General features: G+C 37.2%; 1 protein-coding gene across 1 annotated transcript in view; it reads left to right on the top strand.

Annotated features, from left to right (window-relative positions):
• The window catches only part of LOC107555825 (rho guanine nucleotide exchange factor 10-like protein), a 117,839-nt gene that overhangs the window by 46,501 nt on the left and 48,838 nt on the right, over nt 1-22,500 (top strand). Inside the window, exons 15-19 of the mRNA XM_016238735.1 lie at nt 647-792; nt 3,312-3,484; nt 7,725-7,840; nt 9,650-9,777; nt 18,158-18,258. Of these exons, the coding sequence (XP_016094221.1) occupies nt 647-792; nt 3,312-3,484; nt 7,725-7,840; nt 9,650-9,777; nt 18,158-18,258 (664 nt within the window). The remainder of the gene's footprint in view (nt 1-646; nt 793-3,311; nt 3,485-7,724; nt 7,841-9,649; nt 9,778-18,157; nt 18,259-22,500) is intronic.

Raw genomic sequence — 22,500 nt, 5'->3', positions numbered from 1 at the left:
GGTCACAACTGATTTTGTGTGATTTTATTAAATGATTTTTCTTTTGTTTAGAAAACCTTTTTTGTTCGTGAAAATCCATTATAACTCCATTTTAAATTACTTTAACCTAGAAACACATTTTGAGATTTTGAGTATACACTAAAGAGAAGGACTTTGTCACAGTATAATTATGATTCTTCTCCAAACCTTTGTTGAAATATTAGAATCATTTAAATGTTTCCTCTGTACTTTTAAGTGCATAAAACTCAAGATTTTTCTCAAATTGATGGAGCAGATGGAGCATCGGAAGTACAGGGACCATTGAAGTAAAAAACAAACTAACAAACAGTTATTTAGTTTATGGTTCTAAAATTATCTATTTATATAATTAAAGAACCATTAGTACATATCCAAATTTATGTAGTTTGTGGATGTGAGTCTGTACTTCTCAATCCTATTTGAAAGGAGTATCTTTAAGATGGGTTTTATATCCACAACCTTTCTGCTACAAATGTACTGCTGTTTCCAATCTTCTGTGCTGCCTGTCTGTGAAACTTCAAGTGTCTTATATGACACGCCGTGGCTTCTAAGTAAGTGTGTAGCCATGTAATTGGTCCCCTCTATTTTGTAAGACTTACGTGTAATCAGTGTCTCCTCTTTTCTTCAGCTGCTGAACTCCGAGCAGATCTCTTTGATCCTTTGCGAGACGCTGATTGAGACAGTGTACAGCGAACGAGGACAGGTCCTCAAGTCTAAGGAGCGAAAAGTCTTTCTCTTCGGTGACATGCTCATCTGTGCCAACATCAACGTCAAGTACGTGTCCTGGACAAGGTTGATTTACTTTCTCTTTTTCTCTCCGCCTCTAAGGCCACACTGATGGATTGACTCTCATCAGCCGATTTAAATATAGACTCCTGAGTATCCTGAAGCATTACAGTGACGTTCCCCAATATGCCGCAGTCAGTGTGAGGGGGTTAGCGGCTAATGGCTAAGGCACAGGACAGATTTGGGCAGAGTCAAATGGGCTTTCATTATCTGGGAACAAATGGCAGGGTGTTTTGCTACAGTGGCACAAATTATCCCCATAGATCAAGGCATAAAGGCACTCCTCTGTTTCACTCAAATAGATTATCTATGACAGCATCATTGATCACATCTCAGAAGTGCAAAAGGTAAACAGCTAAGTGAAAAAGCTCACGCTGATGCTGAATCTCAAAGCTTTTGTGCTAGTCCTTCTACTGCAGCACGGTTCGTCTCTGTTCTTCTAAAGTGCGACTCGACATGCCCATTTAGAAGATCATAGCAAGGTGATCGCGATGTTGATCTCACATTACAAGAATACATGAATAATAACAAACCCTCCAACTAGCTGGAGGTCCAGCCCTCCACAATGCACTCATAGGGAGAAATTTAGCTCACCACTTGCTCACCAATGGATCCTTTCGGTGTTCGAACTATACCGTGGACTTTGGGGGAGCCCACTTGTTTTGTTTTTTTTAAAACGGGGGGATTTGGGTTCGTCTGCTTGCGCGTGGGGACTTACAAAGATACATAACAGCTACAAGTGTATGCTCTACTTGCTTTATGCAAGCACTATATAGGATAAATCACTATACAGGATTTACCCTATTATGCTTTATCGACACGAATTGATCGGTGAAACAACAAACAGCCACCCACAAATAGTCTATAAACAAAGCATCAGGCTGTCTTTGAGTTCACATGAACAACGGTTAAAGTTACTCGTCGTCAGGCTACAGAAGAATACCATAATTTCGCCGTTCAATTAGGCCTAAGACGTCGAGAGTCATGCAGACCTAAAACAACCCAGCCACAACACATAATTGCGAATAACATGCCTTACCTTAACACAGAATCGACCACAGAGTCCAACGTTTATATTTTTTCTACGAATCTTTGAGTTAACATGTACTAAACATGAGTGGAATTTGCACCGCTGCGCCCCCACACCTTGATGCTCATGACAAGAGCAGCATGTATAGTTATCTTTATTGAAGTGAATTAGGTTTAAATCGCCGTCATGCATGAATGAATGATATTTTTGCAATTTTACACATAATAATCCACGATGATCACATTACACAAAACTGAAATTGCACGTCAAAATAACACATTGGCAATAGTTTTTGAGACCCCCCAAAATTTCACAAATCACGTTTTCAGGGAAGCCCATGTCTTAATAAGGGGAGCCGAGCTCCCCCTAGCTCCCCCATAGTTTGCATCCTGGAACCTTTGCAGTGAATGGGTGCCATCAGAATGAGAGTCCAAACAGCTGATAAAAACATCACAATGATCTGCAAGTAATCCACACAACTCCAGTCCATCAATTAACGTAAGGTTTGTAATAAACAAATCAATGATCAAGGCTTTTTAACTTAAAACCGTTGCTTTCAGTTTAAATTTGAGTCCTATATTCACAGTATTGCTTTTTACGGTGTTCGCAAATTTAAATTTTTTGGTGAACTATTACTTTAGTAGCAAGTCTTGTCTGATACCCAAAATCAGTAAACAAAACTCTACTTTGATTGGTACCCAAAACTGTAATAACAGTCTTCTGTCTGCCTAAGAGATTGATGGATGAAGCCAGTGAAGAGTACAACAGCAGGAGACAAAGTGATGATTATAAAAAATGAGCAGGGTTTATTGAATAATCTTGGTTCAGTATGTTTTGATGTTCTGACTTCATCCCTACTTCGTCTGGACTTCATCTGTACTGGACTTCATCCTGTACTTTTATCTGACCACTACAAATCCAACAATTGTTATTCTAACAAAAGCCATTGAAAATTACTGCTAATGGAGGCATTATCTTTTGAAAATAAATATCCATTGAAACCGTACTATTATAATATTAAACAACAAGAGCAATAAAAATAAGTAAAACAATAAGTAATATAATAAAAATGTATAAATTATTGTATGATTAAATTGTATAATTAAATAATAAATGATTCGAATTAAATTATTATAAATAATAAAAAACAAAGAAAATAAAACAGCATAGGTATTGTTGCCTTGTTGAAGCAACACACACAGGTTGCTGCTGAGATTCTTTAGACACATCATAAGTAAAATGAAGAATATTGGAATATGTTTTACATGAAAATACTGTTTCAGTCAGTATAATTCAATGCGTTAACTTGCTATTTCTTTGGAATTGTTTTGTATATTTGAATTTTACTAGCAATTTCTGAGTCAAAATTGTTTCAAAGTAAATCGTACACCCTTTTTTCAGTGTGATCAGTCAGGTTCCTTTATTTTAATAATTATGCGAAACCATTTCTATAACATGATCCTCTTGCCGCCACCAGGGGGCCCCCTGACATCAGCAGTCTGGTTCCAGTAGGTCCCAAGTACACCCTGAAGTGGAGCGCCCCCTTGCAGCAGGTCCAGGTAGTTGAAGTGGGTCAAGAGGGCACCCAGACTAAGGATACTCTTTATCAGCTTGGAGGCGTCAAGCGTCCGGGTGGCTCTTCGGGATCAGGTAATGGCAACGCTGTTGGCGCTGCTACTTTCTAAACAATCAGATAACATGCAGCTTTGATGTGAGTCTCTTAGACATTTTGAATTAATTGGCCATTTCTTGTGAGCAATGCACCTTTTTATGGCCTCCGCAGATGAGTGTATCTCAGGCAAGGTAGATAAGAACAACAGAGGCACAGTATAAGCAATCTTATTTCACTGTCTGATAGAGATAGACCACAAACATATTCAGCGTACTGTCATCAGTTTTGGCACATTATTTCCACCTCCACTCCCAATCAGAGAGAGCAAGTTCAGGAGATTGGAATCCGGGCTGAACACTCTTACAAAACATTATTGTGTTTTGTATTGGAAGACGAGGAGGAGGAAAAGAGCAATTCTGGGGCACTAAGATAAATATGCTGACAGAGCTCCAGGTACAAAGTGTTATCAGGATGTACAGGTTCTGGCTGTTTAAGCATTTACTTTGTGAGCTGAAATATTAATGGTGTTGTCTGTGGAACACCCATGTTGGATTGTGCACACAGGGGAGCCAGGAAATTAGATGACTGAAGATGTTTAATGCCAGGGCCTAGCAGACAGCTCGCGAGCAGGAGTCTTTAGAAGACCTCTTCTGCCCCCTATACCTTATTTCTCTTGGAAATCATTATAAAACAGTGTTTTGTCCAATTTATCTGCCTTTGTTCTTTTCCTGCTGTTTTATAACTCAGCAGTAGTCTCCCATCTACTTCATATTTCTAATTTTCGCCAGCATGGTTATTTCACTTGAAATATTGCCAAATAATCAATACAAGAAATAAAAATAGTGACAGGAAAAATAAATAATAAATATTTAATATGTTTTTTATTTTATTAAGTAACAGCCTATATTTTTACACTACCAAAAAAAAATGGGGGCTAGTATTTTTTTTAAAGAACTTTAACACTTTTATTCAGCAAAGATGCATTAAACTGTCAAAATAATTGTAAAGACATTTATAATATTAAAAAAAGTTTTCTGTTTGAACTTTCTATTCATCAAAGAATCCGCTATTCATCAAAGAATTTCTATTGATCAAAAAAAGTATCACTGTTTACACAAAAATATTAAGCAGCACAACTGTTTTCAGCATTAATAATAATAAGAAAAGTTTCTTGAGCACCAAATCGGCATATTAGAATGATTTCTGAAGGGATGGTTATATGACACCGAAGACTGGAGTAATGGCTGAAAATTCAGCTTTAGCATCACAGGACTAATTATGAAATATATTAAAATAGAAAATGGCTATTTTAATATTAGTGTTTGTAATATTAGTAATATTAGTGTTTTTATTGTATTTTTGATCAAATAAATGCAGCCTTGGTGAGACTTTTGAAAATATTCAAAAATCATACCGACCCCAAACATTTGAAAAGTAGAGTATCTTTAACAGCAGCTTTTAATGTTTTATTTAATTTTATTTAAAAGCAAGGTGCAGTAAGGCTAGTACAAATAATAATATCAATGTACAATAAAATAAAAAATACATTAAAATACAAGTTACAAGAAAATATAGACTGTTTTCTGAGGATGTGCAGGTCAAATGTGATGATGAAATGATCACAGTGAAGGATAAAGTCTCCTTCTCAATCTCACCAGTCTCATAGTGTGCCACAGAAGCTTTCTTTTCAAAACCTTTTTCTTTTTCTATGGCTAGACTGGTCACAGAGCTTGAATTCGGTGAGGATTCGTTTCACTATCTCTTACTGTGTAGAGAAAAAAGGCAGTGTTCCTTTACTCTCTTACTCTATTCAATGACCTCTTTGCACTGTTAGTGCACACTTCTGGTTATGTAACAAGAAGCCGCCACTTTAATCACTATTTTCCAAACCCCTTTGTCGTAGTCTGGTTCACTGTGTCTGAGATGTCCATCTTCAGTTATTTATAGCAGCACATAGGCATACAACCCTGTTTTGCCTGGTTCGCGCCACATCTCTCTACCCTTGTGATGTCACTTCATGGGGCTCCTTGCCCAAACCAGATCCCATGCTCCCCCAGCATACCTCAAAATAGACTCATTTTTCATCTCCTGCAGGCCCCAGTGCCCTAATTTATTGATGGAATAGGCCAACATTCCAGGAGGAGCCAGGCCCTCTTCTGCTGCCACTGTAAAGCAGCACAAAACAGTAGGATACTGCAAATTTTAAAGGCCCCTGCGAATCAAGAGATGGGACCTGTCCTGGGGGAGCTATACATAAGCATTTTTATTGGGGGGTGAGAATGTATTCCTAATGGAGACATACTGTATTATACAGTCATGTTATTTATCTGGACAATTTTGCTCTCTCTTAAACAACAACAACAAATATATTATATAATATTTGTTTCTAGACTTATGCCATTTAGACAAAGTAAATATAATGGACTACAGCAAGTCCTATTATTATTATTATTATTAATAATAATAATAAATTATACTTTTAACATATTATGAATACCTTTATTATTGATACTATTTTTTACTTATTCTATTTTTTGTGAATTGTGTATATTAAAATCTACATAATATTTACATTTATTATCTACATGTATATTTAGATAATTATGTTGCAGTTTTAATTTGGCATCACCCTTTGGTTCCTGGAAATGATCACATAATTGTTTCCTCAGCGACCATGCATATAATTTTTATATTTGTTTAAATGTGCCAGACAGATCCTTGCTAAAATTGTATGTGTAAAAGCACTCTGATTTGTATGTCTGTTAAAGAGCACAGATGAGAAACCCATATTTTAGCTGCCTTTCTGGCAACAGCTTTGTTGACTTTAGGTTTTGGACTTCTGTATTGGGCCTGCATAGGCCTCTGCTGGCAGCCACCCAGCACGTGTGTCAGCTTACATATGACAATGTGTTTGAGAGAGATAGACTAGTGGAAATGGCAGAATACCATGCCATAGTGTGAAAAAACAGATCCCGCCACACCAACTGGATTAGTCTGGATTACAAGTCAGCACATTCACCTGAGGCCAAGGTGTGCCACAAGCCTGCAAACCTGTAGGCCTGCCTAAGGCTTTTCCACAGCAACCAGAAGAGCACGTAGCTTGCGCTGTAGGGGATCACTATGCCTTTTTTTTCAAATGTGCCTGCTATTGATCAAGCCGTGCCAGTGACAGATGTCTCTGTGACTGTGTGAGTTGAAGACCCTATTAAATTTCTAAAGGTTAGAGAGAGACAGACAAAACAGCGAGAGAAAGATGTAGAGGTGTAGAGAGAAGTGGATGCAAACCCAGACAGACAGTGAAAGACACGAAGACAGGAGAAAGAGCCGAGAGAGAGAAATGGTGTGTCAGAGACAGAGAGAGCTCTCTGACAGACCTTGCAGCAGTACTTCGAGGATTAGGTTGAGCTGGGGGCCAACAATTGCCCGCGTCGCCCCAATTCTGCACACAGGTCACCTGATTATGCGGAGGTGCTGAAAGGCCAGACAGTCCTGCGGTCTTCGCATCCAGCTCCGGGATTTAATTACACTCCTCATTCCCGGGCTATTGGTCAGACGTGTAGAGCAGATTCACCCCGGCTATTGATTCTGCAGGCAGAGACCAGAGAACGCAGAAAGCGAATGGGGATTCTTATCGATGGTACATTTCACGTCTAATGAGACACCTGTGTTCATTTCGTCACCCTTAAAGGGCTTCATATTTCTAAATGGCTTCATTTTGTACTCTGCTCCTTTTCCCTATAGCATTAGCCTGTGTGGCTACACAAACAATGGGAGATCGATTTATCTTCGGTATCGATTCTCTTTGTTAGTGGTGCTACTGGAGAGTATTGACAAATGAAAGTTTTGTCATAGACCCAAAGTCTTTAAAAGTTAAGACCTTTGATTTTGTTTAGATTTGCATTTGGCCAAGTTTTCAAGTGAAAGCTAAGAACACAATCAGTCTGTCTTCCTCAGGTTCTGAAATTCATCTTTTATGTCATTAGACCGCTGTGCAGGTTGCAGATCAATTATCTGAAATAGAGTAATGTGCATTGTATAGGAAATGCTGAAGTGTTTTTTTATTTGAGCGTAGCTCACAGTGTAACCGAGCCGCCCTGACTCGATTACATATTCGAATGATTCAGCACCTTACGGGAACCCATATCCACAGAAATACAATCTCAGCTATCGAGAACCCTGGAGTGCAGGAGCTTTTCGCACTCCGGGGTTCATGCTCTGATAAAGCATGGTGTGCAGGTTAAGTACTGGATAAGTAAAGCTGTTGTTTTTGATTGACAGGAAGTATCGTTCTAGGTCCGCCCCGTCTGTATCAGGAACTGCAGGAGTTGCAGCATGACCTCTCAGTGGTAGAGCAGGTCACTCTGATCGTGGGGACTTTACAGGGAACATACCAGGTAAATACAGTTAATTGCCGCATGTACAGTGGGCCCATGATGCATGTATGAAGGTAAATTATGTTATACATTGAAAATCACCATTGTGGGATTTAGTTAGAAAAGTAAGTTAAAAGTAATTGTAAAAATAGCTCATAAGCTAAAGTTTGTAATGAATGAATGAATGAATAAATACATATACATTTCAAATATTTAAAATGTATAATGTATATAAACATTAGCCTGTATTTGCAATATACATGTACAATATCTTTAAAAGTTTGGGGTCGGTGGAATTTTTTATGTTTTTGAAAGAAGTTGCATATATTATTAAAAATACATTAATATTGTGAAATGTTATAATTAAAAATATCTGTTTTCTATTTTAATATAAAGTGTAATTTATTTATGTGATGGCAAAGGTGAATTTTTCCATCTTGTGCAAAGCTGAAGCATCTTGTTGTATGATTATGATTATTGTTTGCATTTTAATTGTGTATGTAAGTTTTGTGTTTTTATGAGAAGCCAAAAGTAAATTTCCACATTGATGGATAATGAAGTTCAATCAATCGATCAATCCTTCAGAAATCATTCTAGTATGCTAATTTGATGCATCAGAAACAGTTGTGCTGCTTAATTTTCTTTTCTTTTTTTGAGAAAACATGTTTTTTTCCAGGACCCTTTAATAAATAGAACATTCAAAAGAATAGCATTTATTTGAAATAGTAATATTTGTAGCATTATAAATATCTTTACTGTCATACATTTAATGTATTCTTGCTGAATAAAAGAACACATTTCTTTCAAAAAACTGACCCATCTTACTGACCCCAAGCTTTTAAACGGTATTGTAAGTTACTGTGTATAGTTACTTGCACACATCAACTTTAAAAATAAGATCAGCTGTGTTTTTGAATAAATAAACAGAATTTTCATTATGAAAATGCCTAAGTGTCCAAAAATAATAAAAAAGAACAAAGTCCAGGAAAAGATTAAGGTAGAATTTATTGAATGGCAAAACAAAAGCTGTATTAGTCACATATGCTACAACCATCTGGGGTAACACTGTTTTTCAGCATAATTAAATTGTGATCAAAGTTCGGCAACCAAAGACATGGATCATCAATTGATTATCATGGCATGCGCGTGATAGTTGGATGACAACACGGGGAAACCTTCACAATCTGATCTGGAGTTAATGTTCAGATGGGAGATAGCTCTGAACGGCGTGTCTACATAGCACAAGGCTTCTCTCAAATCAGGACAGCTCCCCTGATGGCTTGACAGCCAGTAAGCCAGTACAAAAACAGCTAGACTGCTTTTTTTATTTATTTTTTTATTTTTTTACCTCTGAGCGTTGTGTGAAAACAGTAACAGGGCTTTGTCTTGCATGGTTTCTTGATCACAACCGTGCCTTTGGCCTCTCTCCAAATGACTAATTCCTACCCACAAACTAATCAGAATATAAATGTGCAGCAAATAGCGAATGAGTGAACTTCTGCAGACCTCATTGATTTTGGAGATGTATTTCAATTGGATTTGGCTTTTGGGAGGTGAGAATAATTTTGTTTATGAGAGAGAAACGTTTATTATTTCATCAATACTTGGAGGCCAAAAACATAGTTAACATAACAACGAAACATAAAAGATGCAGTTAATGTGATATGATGCAATGGTTTTCACCTGGTTACAGGTCTGTTCTGATATGGGCAGCTGTGCTAAACAATGCTAAATGCATATAATATAATACAACTTACCAAAAGTGGCAGTAAATATTTTATATAGTGTGTTTGCTCGGATCACAATTGTCTTTCTTTGCTGTGTTTATAGAATCTGAACACCACTGTAGCACAGGACTGGTGTTTGGCTCTGCAAAGGCTGATCCGCATCAAGGAGGACCAAATTCAGAGTGCCAACAAGTGCCGTTTACGATTGCAAGTCCCTGGCAGACCAGACAAGTGAGTAAACGGGGCAAAATCTTCTTTGCATTTTGACAAAGTTGGTAATTTTTCTTCAGCATGCTCGATAAAGTGAATGCACATTTTAATGCATTCAGATATTTGTTATAGCCATATCTAATTCAAAAAACAAATTTTCCTCATTTCCTTGTTCTCCTGATAGATTACATTTGCCTCAAGAAAGTTAGTAGTAAGACATGTTGCTAAATGGCTTTTGAGATCTAAACAAGAAAAAACGATTTTATCTCGATTACACCACAGCTTGATTTAACAGTCTTATACATTTTCTGGAGCAGGTGATCCCAAGCAGCACTGAAACATAATGGCTGATGACAAACATGTTAATGTTCATCTGCAACAACGTTAAGATGATGAAGGAGCCCGGTGCCATGTTAATTTCCCCTAATGAAAGCGCGTTACCCGGCTTTATTTGCGGCATGCATTAAAAACCTGCCCCTTGTCACCTTTAACGAAGCAGCGAATTACAAGCCTAATAGCATGATGTAAAATCATTAAGTGATAGTTTTCAGATTCGAGAGATCAAGGAATGCTGGAGGTAAAGTTACATAGCCCCTTTCAGTCTAGGAAGTGCTACGTTATGGCTAGTCACAGAGCTTATCCAATTCATTTAACTTAGTCTGGGAGCTGCTGTTTCCCATTTGGAGCAGTAGTGTAATTTCTCTTTGATGCGTAGACAGGGGCTTTAATGTACTCTTATTATGTCACATTAAGAGTCAGTGAATGTAAATGTGTCGAGGCGGAGGCTGCATATTTTTCACAGTGCGCTGCACCTGAATATGCTTATCTTAATGATGCAGAGTGAGAGCGGAAACTTCACTCATAGAATCGGCCATGGAAGGAAGAGAAATAAAGACAGATTAGTGGAGGATTCAACTAAGAAAAGAGCTGAGGAGACGGGGAGAACATGAGAGAAGAGAAGCAGAGAGAAAAGTAGATACTGTAAAGCATAGATCAGTTGACGTTCATTTAACCTTCATGTTCTGTTAAGATTATATTTGAGGACTCTAAATAGACTCCAATGATTTACATTTAAAAATAATACGAATCATTTAAAAATTAAATTTTTTACCTTGAATTTTTAAATGGGATAGTTCATCCAGAAATCTGCCATCATTTACTCACCCTCTTGTCATCCTGTAAGAGTTTCTTGTTTTGCTACAGTCAAAATACAAAACAACACTGGACCCCTTGACCTTCATTGTATGGACTTAAAGACATTTTTCAAAATAATTTATTTTATGTTCCACAGAAGAAAGAAAGTTATACAGGTTTGGAATGACATGAGGGTGAATAAATGATTTTATTTTTGGATGAATTATCCGTTTAATAAATGCTGATGGTTTATTTTAGAGCCTAAAGACATGAGGGTTAAAGCCAACTAACGTGTTCACGTGAAAGTTCAAGACAAAAATATATTTCATTTGATCCTCATTACCCGAATACAAAGATAAATAGTGCCTTGCAAGCAGAGAGAAGGTACATGGGACTGATTTTCTGCCTTTTCACATGGAAGAGACTTAGCAGAATGTTTAATCTCTGTGTGCTTTCTCAACCTAATGTGACAGACAAATAATTTTAAAATCCTTATGTTAACATACAAGATACTGCATGGTCTGGCTCCTCAGTACTTGACCGAGCTTTTATCACCTTATTCACCTATTTTTAATTTGCGCTCTTCTCAGAGTGGTCTTTTAGTTGTTCCTAAAACACGGCTTCGTTCTAGGGGTGACAGGGCCTTCTCATCTTATGCCCCCAAATTGTGGATTTCTTAAAATATTTTACTTCAGGATTGCTTTTACTTGATTCATTTAGTTTTTAGTATCTTGTTCAATTATTTAGTCTTATTCCAGGGTTTTTTGTGTGTGTTGCTTTGTATTTTGTGTTTTAATTTTCATTATTGTGCTTGCTAGTGTTGTAAAGTGCTTTGAGAAAGTAATTTTTAAAGGCGCTATACAAAATAAATGTATTATTATTATTATTACAGTGTAGTCTAAATTTGAATTCTAAATATAAGCCAATGTGAGTTTTATGAGCCAATTATTTTTAGTGAATCAAAAACATACAGAGCAATGACATTACCTGATCCCTAAAATAAGAATTTTTATTTTTAGTGAATAGAAAATATACAGTGTTATCTTCTTGTGTTCTTATTAGTCTGTGAATCAAAAACGTACAGTGCAACTAGTGATCTCTACAGTTGGCAACAGACTTCTGAGGGCACTAATACTATATACTAAGAATTGAATTTCTTTTTTGCAAACATATATTCCTCAAAAGTTCTAAAATATCATTAATAGAACCCCTTAATGAATAAGAATGGAATAAGATAAGAAACTTTATTGTCATTATAATAATACAACGACATTTGTTTAGTTGCTCTCAGAGACCAGCAGGATTGAAGAAATATAAGAATACACTTAAGATATAAAGATATAATTTAAAATATAAATTTAAAATAGAAAAGAAGTAAATAGAATAGAGCCTAAGAACTGTGAGAGCTATAGTGTTCATTTGGCTGATGCTAATTGAATCCGGCTCACAACATTTCCTGATTTGGTTTTGCCCTCTTTCCCCATCATTTCCTTTCCTCTCTCCACTGGTCTATAAATAAAAGGTGGCAACCAGGCCAAAAAAATTCTGTTAAGGAGAAAAGAAGAACATTATCGCAGCGAGGCAGAGAAGAAAAGGAAATAAAGCTTTGAATACAGAAAAAAAAAAACTAATTTAAAACCATCTCTTTCTCTCTTTGGTACACATACACAAATCCTCTCTCTCTTCACCTGTCTTTCTCTTTAAAAAACACACACACATACAGACCTGGGGAGAGAGGCAGCATGCATCCACTGTTCTTTGTTTTTCACCTGCTGTTAGTTTAGGAGCCTTTCCTACCATCAGATAACTCCTCTTAGCAAGCAGCTAAAGGGGACAATGACACGTGGAATTTCAAAGCGTTGGAGCCACGGAGGATGATGCACATTCAGGAAACAGGATAATTAACATCACCCATTCAGTTTGCTGCAAGTCTGTGTATGCGCCTATGTATTCTGCCTGTTACACATTGACAAAAACACGGCGGGTTGATTGAGAACAAAATATTAATATAGTATATTGACAGATGACTGAAACAGAGGCAAGTCTTGAAGTTTTTCATACTAGAATTTTTTATTTTTTTTTGGTCTACTGAGATCTGTTCATGCACTGTATGTAAATCAGCTTTTTAGCCACGTCACAATTAATCCAAGATCATTCATACCCCGTCCTGGGTTAGTAAATAATCCTGGGTTTCCAGGTTTCAAAATTTCACACTGCATATTTGTAAACCCTTTCTTAATGTTCTTATTTACATTTGCATTTTAAATTTGTATGCATTTTGCATGATGCTTTTGTTCAAAGTGACTTGCATTGCATTATATTTTATCACTTCATACATTCCCTGGGAATAAATCCCATGACCATGGTGGTGCTGCTGCCCGTTTGAGCTTCAGGAATTTGCATATTTATGAGGTTAGTAACATTGATTGGACAAATACAGATTGGCCACATAGATTCTGTTTTTGAAATATCTTTAATATCTTATATTATCTAAATATCTTTTAGAGAAATATAAAAAAAAATCACAAAAATAATGATCACTCAAGTTAATGATTTAGCTTTTACTGTTTCACTTACACACTGAAATTAAACAGCGTGAAAGCATATCAATATTTAATAAGGTAAGAACTGAGGCAGTTTATGATTGGTTGTCTGTGGCTAAACAACTTGAAAGCATTGCTAACCCATTTGTGAGACCCAAAGTTTAAAAGAGGCCTTAACTTGGTTTTTAAAAGATGTTAACCCAGGGTTAAGTGTGAATTTGACAGGTCAATTGATCTTGGACTAATGGGCGCACGTCACAATTAATCCAAGATCATTCATACCCCGTCCTGGGTTAGTAAATAATCCTGGGTTTCCAGGTTTCAAAATTTCACACTGCATATTTGTAAACCCTTTCTTAATGTTCTTATTTACATTTGCATTTTAAATTTGTATGCATTTTGCATGATGCTTTTGTTCAAAGTGACTTGCATTGCATTATATTTTATCACTTCATACATTCCCTGGGAATAAATCCCATGACCATGGTGGTGCTGCTGCCCGTTTGAGCTTCAGGAATTTGCATATTTATGAGGTTAGTAACATTGATTGGACAAATACAGATTGGCCACATAGATTCTGTTTTTGAAATATCTTTAATATCTTATATTATCTAAATATCTTTTAGAGAAATATAAAAAAAAAATCACAAAAATAATGATCACTCAAGTTAATAATTTAGCTTTTACTGTTTCACTTACACACTGAAATTAAACAGCGTGAAAGCATATCAGTATTTAATAAGGTAAGAACTGAGGCAGTTTATGATTGGTTGTCTGTGGCTAAACAACTTGAAAGCATTGCTAACCCATTTGTGAGACCCAAAGTTTAAAAGAGGCCTTAACTTGGTTTTTTAAAAGATGTTAACCCAGGGTTAAGTGTGAATTTGACAGGTCAATTGATCTTGGACTAATGGGCATTGACAGGTCAATTGATCTTGGACTAATGGGCGTAGGGTTTATAGAGCTTATAGGCATAGAGTGCTTTCTCCAAAGCCACTTCCTGTGTGATTTACAGTCTCCTCCAATCGGCACAGAGAAGAGCTGAGTGTCTTGCTTCCATTCCACCATCTGTCCTGTCATTCTGCATTAGTATCACACACATGCCACAGCACTGACCTGCAGCCATAAATCAGTCTGTTCTCTGCTCTCCGTTCTGCCCTTTCTGCCTGGGAGTTTGCCTGTTCTGCTGTTTCTTCATTCAGGCCGCACAGAGACACACAAACTCACACACCCTCTTGCAACCACCCAGATTTTCAATCAGCCAGCGGGAGGAACACAGAGCCATTCTGTTTATCGTGTTAAGACCGATGTGGGTGCCAAGAATCTTTATCCCAAGAATCAAATTAAGCATGGAGCCCACTTACTTCACTCCGAACAACCAACCCTCCCCCTATCCCACTTCTTTTTGCTTATTTTGTGTTGAGTGAAGGAAATCTGTGAGTTGTTGTTTGCATTTGCCATTCTGGGAAGGAGCCTAGCATCACCTGAATTTCATTTGGAATTCGTGCTGTTTCTTCATTCAGGCCGCACAGAGACACACAAACTCACACACCCTCTTGCAACCACCCAGATTTTCAATCAGCCAGCGGGAGGAACACAGAGCCGTTCTGTTTATCGTGTTAAGACCGATGTGGGTGCCAAGAATCTTTATTCCAAGAATCAAATTAAGCATGGAGCCCACTTACTTCACTCCGAACAACCAACCCTCCCCCTATCCCACTTCTTTTTGCTTATTTTGTGTTGAGTGAAGGAAATCTGTGAGTTGTTGTTTGCATTTGCCATTCTGGGAAGGAGCCTAGCATCACCTGAATTTCATTTGGAATTCACTTTCTTTATCTTGGAGCGTCTTCGAAGGTTTTAGTTCATTCTTCTGTATCTGTGTATTTGCACTTCATGCTTTTCTTCCTTCCTTTTTCCTTTCTCTTGCTCTCTCTCTCTGACTCGTTCTGTGTCTCCTGGGCTAGAAATGAATGCCGAGCAGGCAGAGGCTGCTGGTGCGACAGTAGCCAAGGCTGGCGTCATCGTATTCTCCAGTCAATTACCTTCTAATGATGTTTGAATGTGAATTGCTTTCCGTGTCCCTGAGCCTTTGCTGAAAGACTCTCTTTAGTAGGCACAGTGTTAGAAATGAAGTCAAAGTATTTTTACAAGTGTAGAATGGGTTCCTGACTCATTGAAGACCTGGACAGCTGTATTAAAAAGAGTGCAGAACTGTTGTTTGGCTCGTAAATTTGCGTACTGCTTACAGAAACTGCACTCTATACTTTTTTTTAAATTAAAGGCACAATATGTAATTTTCGCCGCTAGAGGACGCGTATTCAAAATAAACAAAGAAACAAGGCGTAGTTTGATGACGCCATGACTGAGTGTGGAATCATGGGAGTTGTCGTCTTCATCCCCACAACCGATGCAATCTTATGGGACTTAGGCAGAAACCATGTTCATGGATGAGCTAATGATTTATTAACGTAGTAGAATGAAGCAGGGTGAGGCTGAAAGCCGTCGAAGCGAAACGACGTCTTTTATTATGCTACAGTCGACCACTTCCGCTCCTTCCGGTCGTGCGTATGAGGGGGAAAAAAAGCAGCGCCGTTTTATCATACTAGATACATTTGAAAGTTTTGTTATAATGCTACTCTGTGTGGTCGTCACCGGTCTATTAAAACACACAACTTAAAGCGTCTTTGGTGTTTCCATGTTTTCTACAAATCAAAACCGGAAATCGAGGGTGTATGACGTCATTGGCAGGCGACACAATGACACTATGGACACGGTCCGTGTCAGTAGTTAAAATTGCTTATTTCTCTGGATTTAAACATTCTTCGAAACATTTGGGATAATGTAAGTAAGTACACAAGTCAGCAAAATATATAACACTGTTCTAGTGGATATTTTAATAAAAAATCTTACATATTGTGCCTTTAAATAAGGGGAATCATAAAAATTAAATTTGGTTTATTATTTAGTACTTCCCTTATATAGTTAGTTTACATGAGTGTATTAGATAGACAGATAGATAGATCTATTTATAATGATCGAATCCAGAAATTTAATCACATATTCAAATTCAAAAATATTTTAAACTGTCATTCTTCAAAGTCAAATCCAGGTGGGTTTCTTGTGGCCAATCTCCTTTAATAACTCATATTAAAAACCTCATCCCGTCCAGAAGCACACAGTGCTCAGTCATGCTTACTCATTCCCCTCTTGTAGAAGGCATTGCTGAAAAGTTCTGGTCCATTAACCTGGCTAAACATCTTGGCTTAGAATGCAGATCAGCTCAGCGTGCTCACCTCATCTTGTGGCCTGACCCTCTCCCTCCTTCTCCACATAACCCCACATGCCACCACATCCATGGAGCTTATGGTCTCTTTGACCTTCATACCGTCTCTTTGATTAAATTAAGGAAGACAAATGTTATGTATCTCCATACCATCTTCATCTCTGCTGTCTGCTTTTTTCTCCAATAAGCACAGACTTCATGAAAAGTAAGACTCGGCACACAGATTTAGACTCAGCTTGAGATCAAGCTGTATTGGGGAGCGTGTCAGCTGCTCTCCCCAGGGCTCCTTGGTGCAATGCAGCAAAACTATTTCACTGTATCGTTAATACTGATAATTAAGGGACCACCATGTTGTGATGTGTTTTTATGGAAATTTTACAAGATGATCGAACTCAAAGGGCCATGGCAGTGCTCCCATGTTGGTTAGATCAATGTATCTCACCACCTGTCCAATGTTTTTCTCATGTGCTGTAGGTCTGGTCGTCCTGTGAGCTTCACGGTTGTCTTCAACACTCCAAGCCCCGTCAGCAAGATCTCCTGGGTCAACCGGTTCCACTTAGCGAAAATAGAAAAAATCTTACATATTGTGCCTTTAAATAAGGGGAATCATAAAAATTAAATTTGGTTTATTATTTAGTACTTCCCTTATATAGTTAGTTTACATGAGTGTATTAGATAGACAGACAGACAGACAGACAGACAGACAGATAGATAGATCTATTTATAATGATCGAATCCAGAAATTTAATCACATATTCAATTTTAAACTGTCATTCTTCAAAGTCAAATCCAGGTGGGTTTCTTGTGGCCAATCTCCTTTAATAACTCATATTAAAAACCTCATCCCGTCCAGAAGCACACAGTGCTCAGTCATGCTTACTCATTCCCCTCTTGTAGAAGGCATTGCTGAAAAGTTCTGGTCCATTAACCTGGCTAAACATCTTGGCTTAGAATGCAGATCAGCTCAGCGTGCTCACCTCATCTTGTGGCCTGACCCTCTCCCTCCTTCTCCACATAACCCCACATGCCACCACATCCATGGAGCTTATGGTCTCTTTGACCTTCATACCGTCTCTTTGATTAAATTAAGGAAGACAAATGTTATGTATCTCCATACCATCTTCATCTCTGCTGTCTGCTTTTTTCTCCAATAAGCACAGACTTCATGAAAAGTAAGACTCGGCACACAGATTTAGACTCAGCTTGAGATCAAGCTGTATTGGGGAGCGTGTCAGCTGCTCTCCCCAGGGCTCCTTGGTGCAATGCAGCAAAACTATTTCACTGTATCATTAATACTGATAATTAAGGGACCACCATGTTGTGATGTGTTTTTATGGAAATTTTACAAGATGATCGAACTCAAAGGGCCATGGCAGTGCTCCCATGTTGGTTAGATCAATGTATCTCACCACCTGTCCAATGTTTTTCTCATGTGCTGTAGGTCTGGTCGTCCTGTGAGCTTCACGGTTGTCTTCAACACTCCAAGCCCCGTCAGCAAGATCTCCTGGGTCAACCGGTTCCACTTAGCGAAAATAGCACTGAGTGAGTTTGAATTTTATCCTCCACTAACTCATGACTGGAGGTCTATTGATCCGAATCATTGACTATGATTGTTAAGATCTAAAAAAAAAAAAAATATTGAAATTACTACTACTACTACTGTATTATTATTAATATAAAAAATATTTCGAAAGATTATTTTAGAACCAGATGGGTGTTTTGTGTTTGTTCAGAGTTCGTCCAAAGAGAAATGCCAGAAAATGTTAAGAAATAATAATAATAATAATAATAATAATAATAATCACAATCATCATTATTATCGAAATGTATTGTCATTATTATTAATATTATTATTAATATTTAATTAATTATTAAGAAAGATGATTTTAAGATTGATTTTCAGATGGGTGTTTTGTGTTTATTCAGAGTTCATCCTAATAGAAAAGCCAGAAAATGTTTGCTGCATGCAGTAAAATAACAGACGATAAAATACAATTTCAAAGTCTTGTAGCTTGGTTATCTCGTCTCTGCATTTACAAGGTTATGACTTGTTGGCTTCCTTTGTGTTTTTCACATCAGTGATAAATCAGAGTGTAGCCATGTTTTATTTTGGACTTATCAATGCATAAAACAGTTTTAATACGTTTTAATGGCCTCTCTGCCTCTGGTTTATTGAATAGTATTGGCATTGGAGTACTGGCAATTTTTGTGGCTCTGGATGAAATTAATTTCACAAAAGATTACCAATTTCACAAATTGTATAATATCTGTTTCTTACTTTCTGTATTGTAAAGCACAAAGCTGACATCACATCCTTAATTTATGCATTTAGCAGACGCTTTTATCCAAAGCAACTTACAGTGCATTCAGGCTATTACCAGTTTGTGTGTTCCCTGGGAATTGAACCCACGACCTTTTGCGCTGCTAACGCAATGCTCTACCACTGAGCCACAGGATTATACTATTAAATATAATCCTTAGCAAATCTTAAATTTATTTTAATAGCGTACTTTTTACTGTTGTTATGCCACTTGTAGCATTTTAAAATGATTGATTTAAGATTTTATTGTCTTATTTTTTAATAATTTGGACATAATAGTACAGTATTTAATCATAAAATATCCAATGTCCAATTTTATAATGTTTTAATACTATAGGAGTCTTTAGTAAGAAATGCTCCTGGCAACTTTTGTGGCTGGTGGGAAAAGCCCCTATTATCTTTGCATTGGTTTCTGCTGCAAAACAAATGCACATTTTTTTCGTATGAAAATAATTCTATGTAAGAATTTCCAAACATCTGGACATTAATGCGTTAAATACTGCTATCAGGGCCAATGTGCCTTTTTAAGCTATTGAGGTAGTAAAGATACTTCATTGAAATTGCCACATTGAGGCATCCAGATTGTTGTAAGTTGTGATAAAGCTCATTGAATATAATTTCTGTGCTTGAACTGAAAATCAAATCTAATAGCTTGGATTGTTTAATTGTTGCCATGCTTAAAAATACAGTGCCTCCGTCAGTCTGCAGATCATCAAAACTACTAGTGACTGATGGAGTCTGACTTTTCAGCTTCAGCAGCTTTTTCCACACAGCTAAGAGCCGTAAGAGTCTTTACTGGAATCTGTTTTTACCTCTTATATCAGATTTCCAATCATTCTAAAGTGTCCAAGCTTTTCCAAGTTTATTTATTTATTATAATTTTTTTTTTTGTAAATTATCTTGTTTTCACAACAATAATGGTCTTACATATGCTGTCTATGGCTATTTGTGAGCTGTTGTTGAAAAGAGTTTTACAGCAGTAGGCAAATAGCAATCTCGGTTGACATCCCTCCAAAAAATTTAATAAATAAACACAGCTAGATAGCGACAATAGAGAATGACAAACTTCCTGAGAGCCTTTTTCACAAAAACTCACTCCATTTCACTCAATTTCCTTTCTCTCCTTCTGAGCATTTTTTGTAAGAAGCCATTTGGCTTTCTCTGCATTTGCCCATTTGCTTTCCTGCTTTTTCTTGGCTCGTCAGACTTTGTTCCATCTCAGCCAAACTTGTTGACCAGAATGAGCTTAAATTCGCAACTTGCAGTGTAACTTTCACACTTCACTTTGCAGAGTCGTAACATGTCTCATTTGGAATGTGATTCTGAAATACACATTATTTCTGTACGTCAAAACATTCCAAGCGTTTTGTGCAGATGGGACAGTCATTATCCAACCTGCTGAAGATGTTAGTTGCACCCTAATTTCATTACACCCACACATTGCCTACTCATTTACAATAACAGAAATGCTGGTGCAATTTCATGGGTGGCCTGTTGTTGCTGCACTCTCTTACGTCCTTTGAGGATGTGTGGGTCTGATGTGGGCAGAAAAAAACCTTTGATTGTAGTCATTTGAGACCCTTCACCTCCCATATGGCAGTGCATTACAGCACAAGCCACTTCCTTGTGTTATCGATCCCTATATTCCTCCATCCCATAGGTCCTCTTTGACATGTATTGATCCTTATTAACAGATCCTGCAGTCTTCCACCCCACCTGTTTTCTGCTATACACCCTGCTTTAAGGTTTAACTTTTGTCTAATATAAAATGCACAGAAGCTGCTTTGTCTCTTATGAGAGCCATTAACAGGGTTTCGCGATGAGTAACATATGCTTGTATCTATATAAAACAGGCTGTCAGAAAACAGTGTTTGTGATATTGTGGCAGCATGCTGGGAACTCATGGGGCATGAGATCGAGAGCTTTAACATGACTGTGGATGAGTGTGTCCTGAGGGTTCCATAAATTATGAAGATTTGGTTCAGAGATTGCCACCACAACATGTGGTGCAGAGAAAAGGCCCAATTCTTTTTCCAAATGCTCCCTTGATGCAGGTTCACAGGTGCACTTTTAATTAATATGTTTGACATGCAGGCTTCAAGGGTTCCTGACAGAAATGCCCAATTCTAGTGAATCAGTTCTGTTATGACAGTTCATGTAAACAAACTGATTCAAAATGTATTCATATATTCAAGCATTTTAGGTCTTATTTATTTTTATTTTTTAAAAAGCAGAATAGTTAGTTAAATGAGGATGTGCACTGCTATATTTTCTTATGTAAATGACCTTTAAATACCATCACCATTATTAATTTTTTTTTTGTACCAGAAAAACACCGCTTTAATTAAATTATAAATTAATGTAATTAATTGAATGTGGAATAGCTAAATTTGTAAGAATAAAATATGGAATACATAATCTATAAACACTGCTTTTCAAAAGTTTGGGATCAGTAACATTTTTAATGTTTTTTTAAAGAAGATTCTTATGCTCATCAAGGCTGCATTTATTTGATTAAAAATATAGTAATAACTGTAATGATGTGAAATGTTATTACAATTTAAAATAAAGATTTTCTATTTTAATATACTATTAAATATAATTTATTCCCATGGTGGCAAAGCTGAATTTTCATCAGATATTACTCCAGTCTTCAGTGTCACATGATCCTTCATAAATCATTCTAATATGCCAATTTATTATCAATGTTGGAAAAAGTTTTGCTGCTTAATTGTTTTTTTTTGGAACTTGTGATTCTTTGATAAATAATAATAAAAAACATCTTTCACATTGTTATGTAGAACCAGTGCAGGTCATTGTCCTTGTTCTTTCTTTCTTTCTTTGCTTGTAGTCTAACAAACTACTAAATTATGAATAGTTTGTAGCTTGGTAAACTAGGTTCAAAGTAGCTTCCTCAGCACTGGGCTTGTGGCATGTTTATATTGTCAGTAAATATATGCACGTACATGTACAAACACAAAGGAAGGCAGATAGGCAGATTCTTTTTGTGTGTATCTACTCAATGTTCTTTGTGGTAGAGGATGTGACTGATAGTAAAGCATTGTAAATTAGGCGCAGGGCCGAATAGTGGGGGATCATTTGTAAACCTATTGTTGAGATGGATCAGGTTGATGATAAACACTGTTTGTCAGCTGGAAGGAAAGCCAGTGGTAGTTTACCCCACTCCACCTGAGTGACACACACTCCATCTCCTCTCGCTCCTGATCAGTGATCACTGCTGCGGTCTGTCTGGCATGGCTACATAATGAGAGAAAAGAGGACTTTTAGAACAATTCTGTGAAGTGCTAGTGGCCTTTATCTGTCTCTTCAATCACTGTATAGCTTAGCAACTTAGCAAGCAGGAATGGCATCTATGGATTTCATTGCAACTGTGCTCCCCCCCCCCCCCCCCCCCCCCCCCCCCCCCCCCTTTCTTCCCCCCCTAATAAAGTACCCGCAGTCTG

The sequence above is a fragment of the Sinocyclocheilus grahami genome, unplaced genomic scaffold (assembly GCF_001515645.1).
Source record: "Sinocyclocheilus grahami isolate Dianchi unplaced genomic scaffold, SAMN03320097.WGS_v1.1 scaffold20.1, whole genome shotgun sequence".
Lineage (NCBI taxonomy): Eukaryota > Metazoa > Chordata > Actinopteri > Cypriniformes > Cyprinidae > Sinocyclocheilus > Sinocyclocheilus grahami.
The sequence above is the reverse complement of the archived record's forward strand: the minus strand, read 5'-3'. Positions and strand labels throughout refer to the sequence as shown.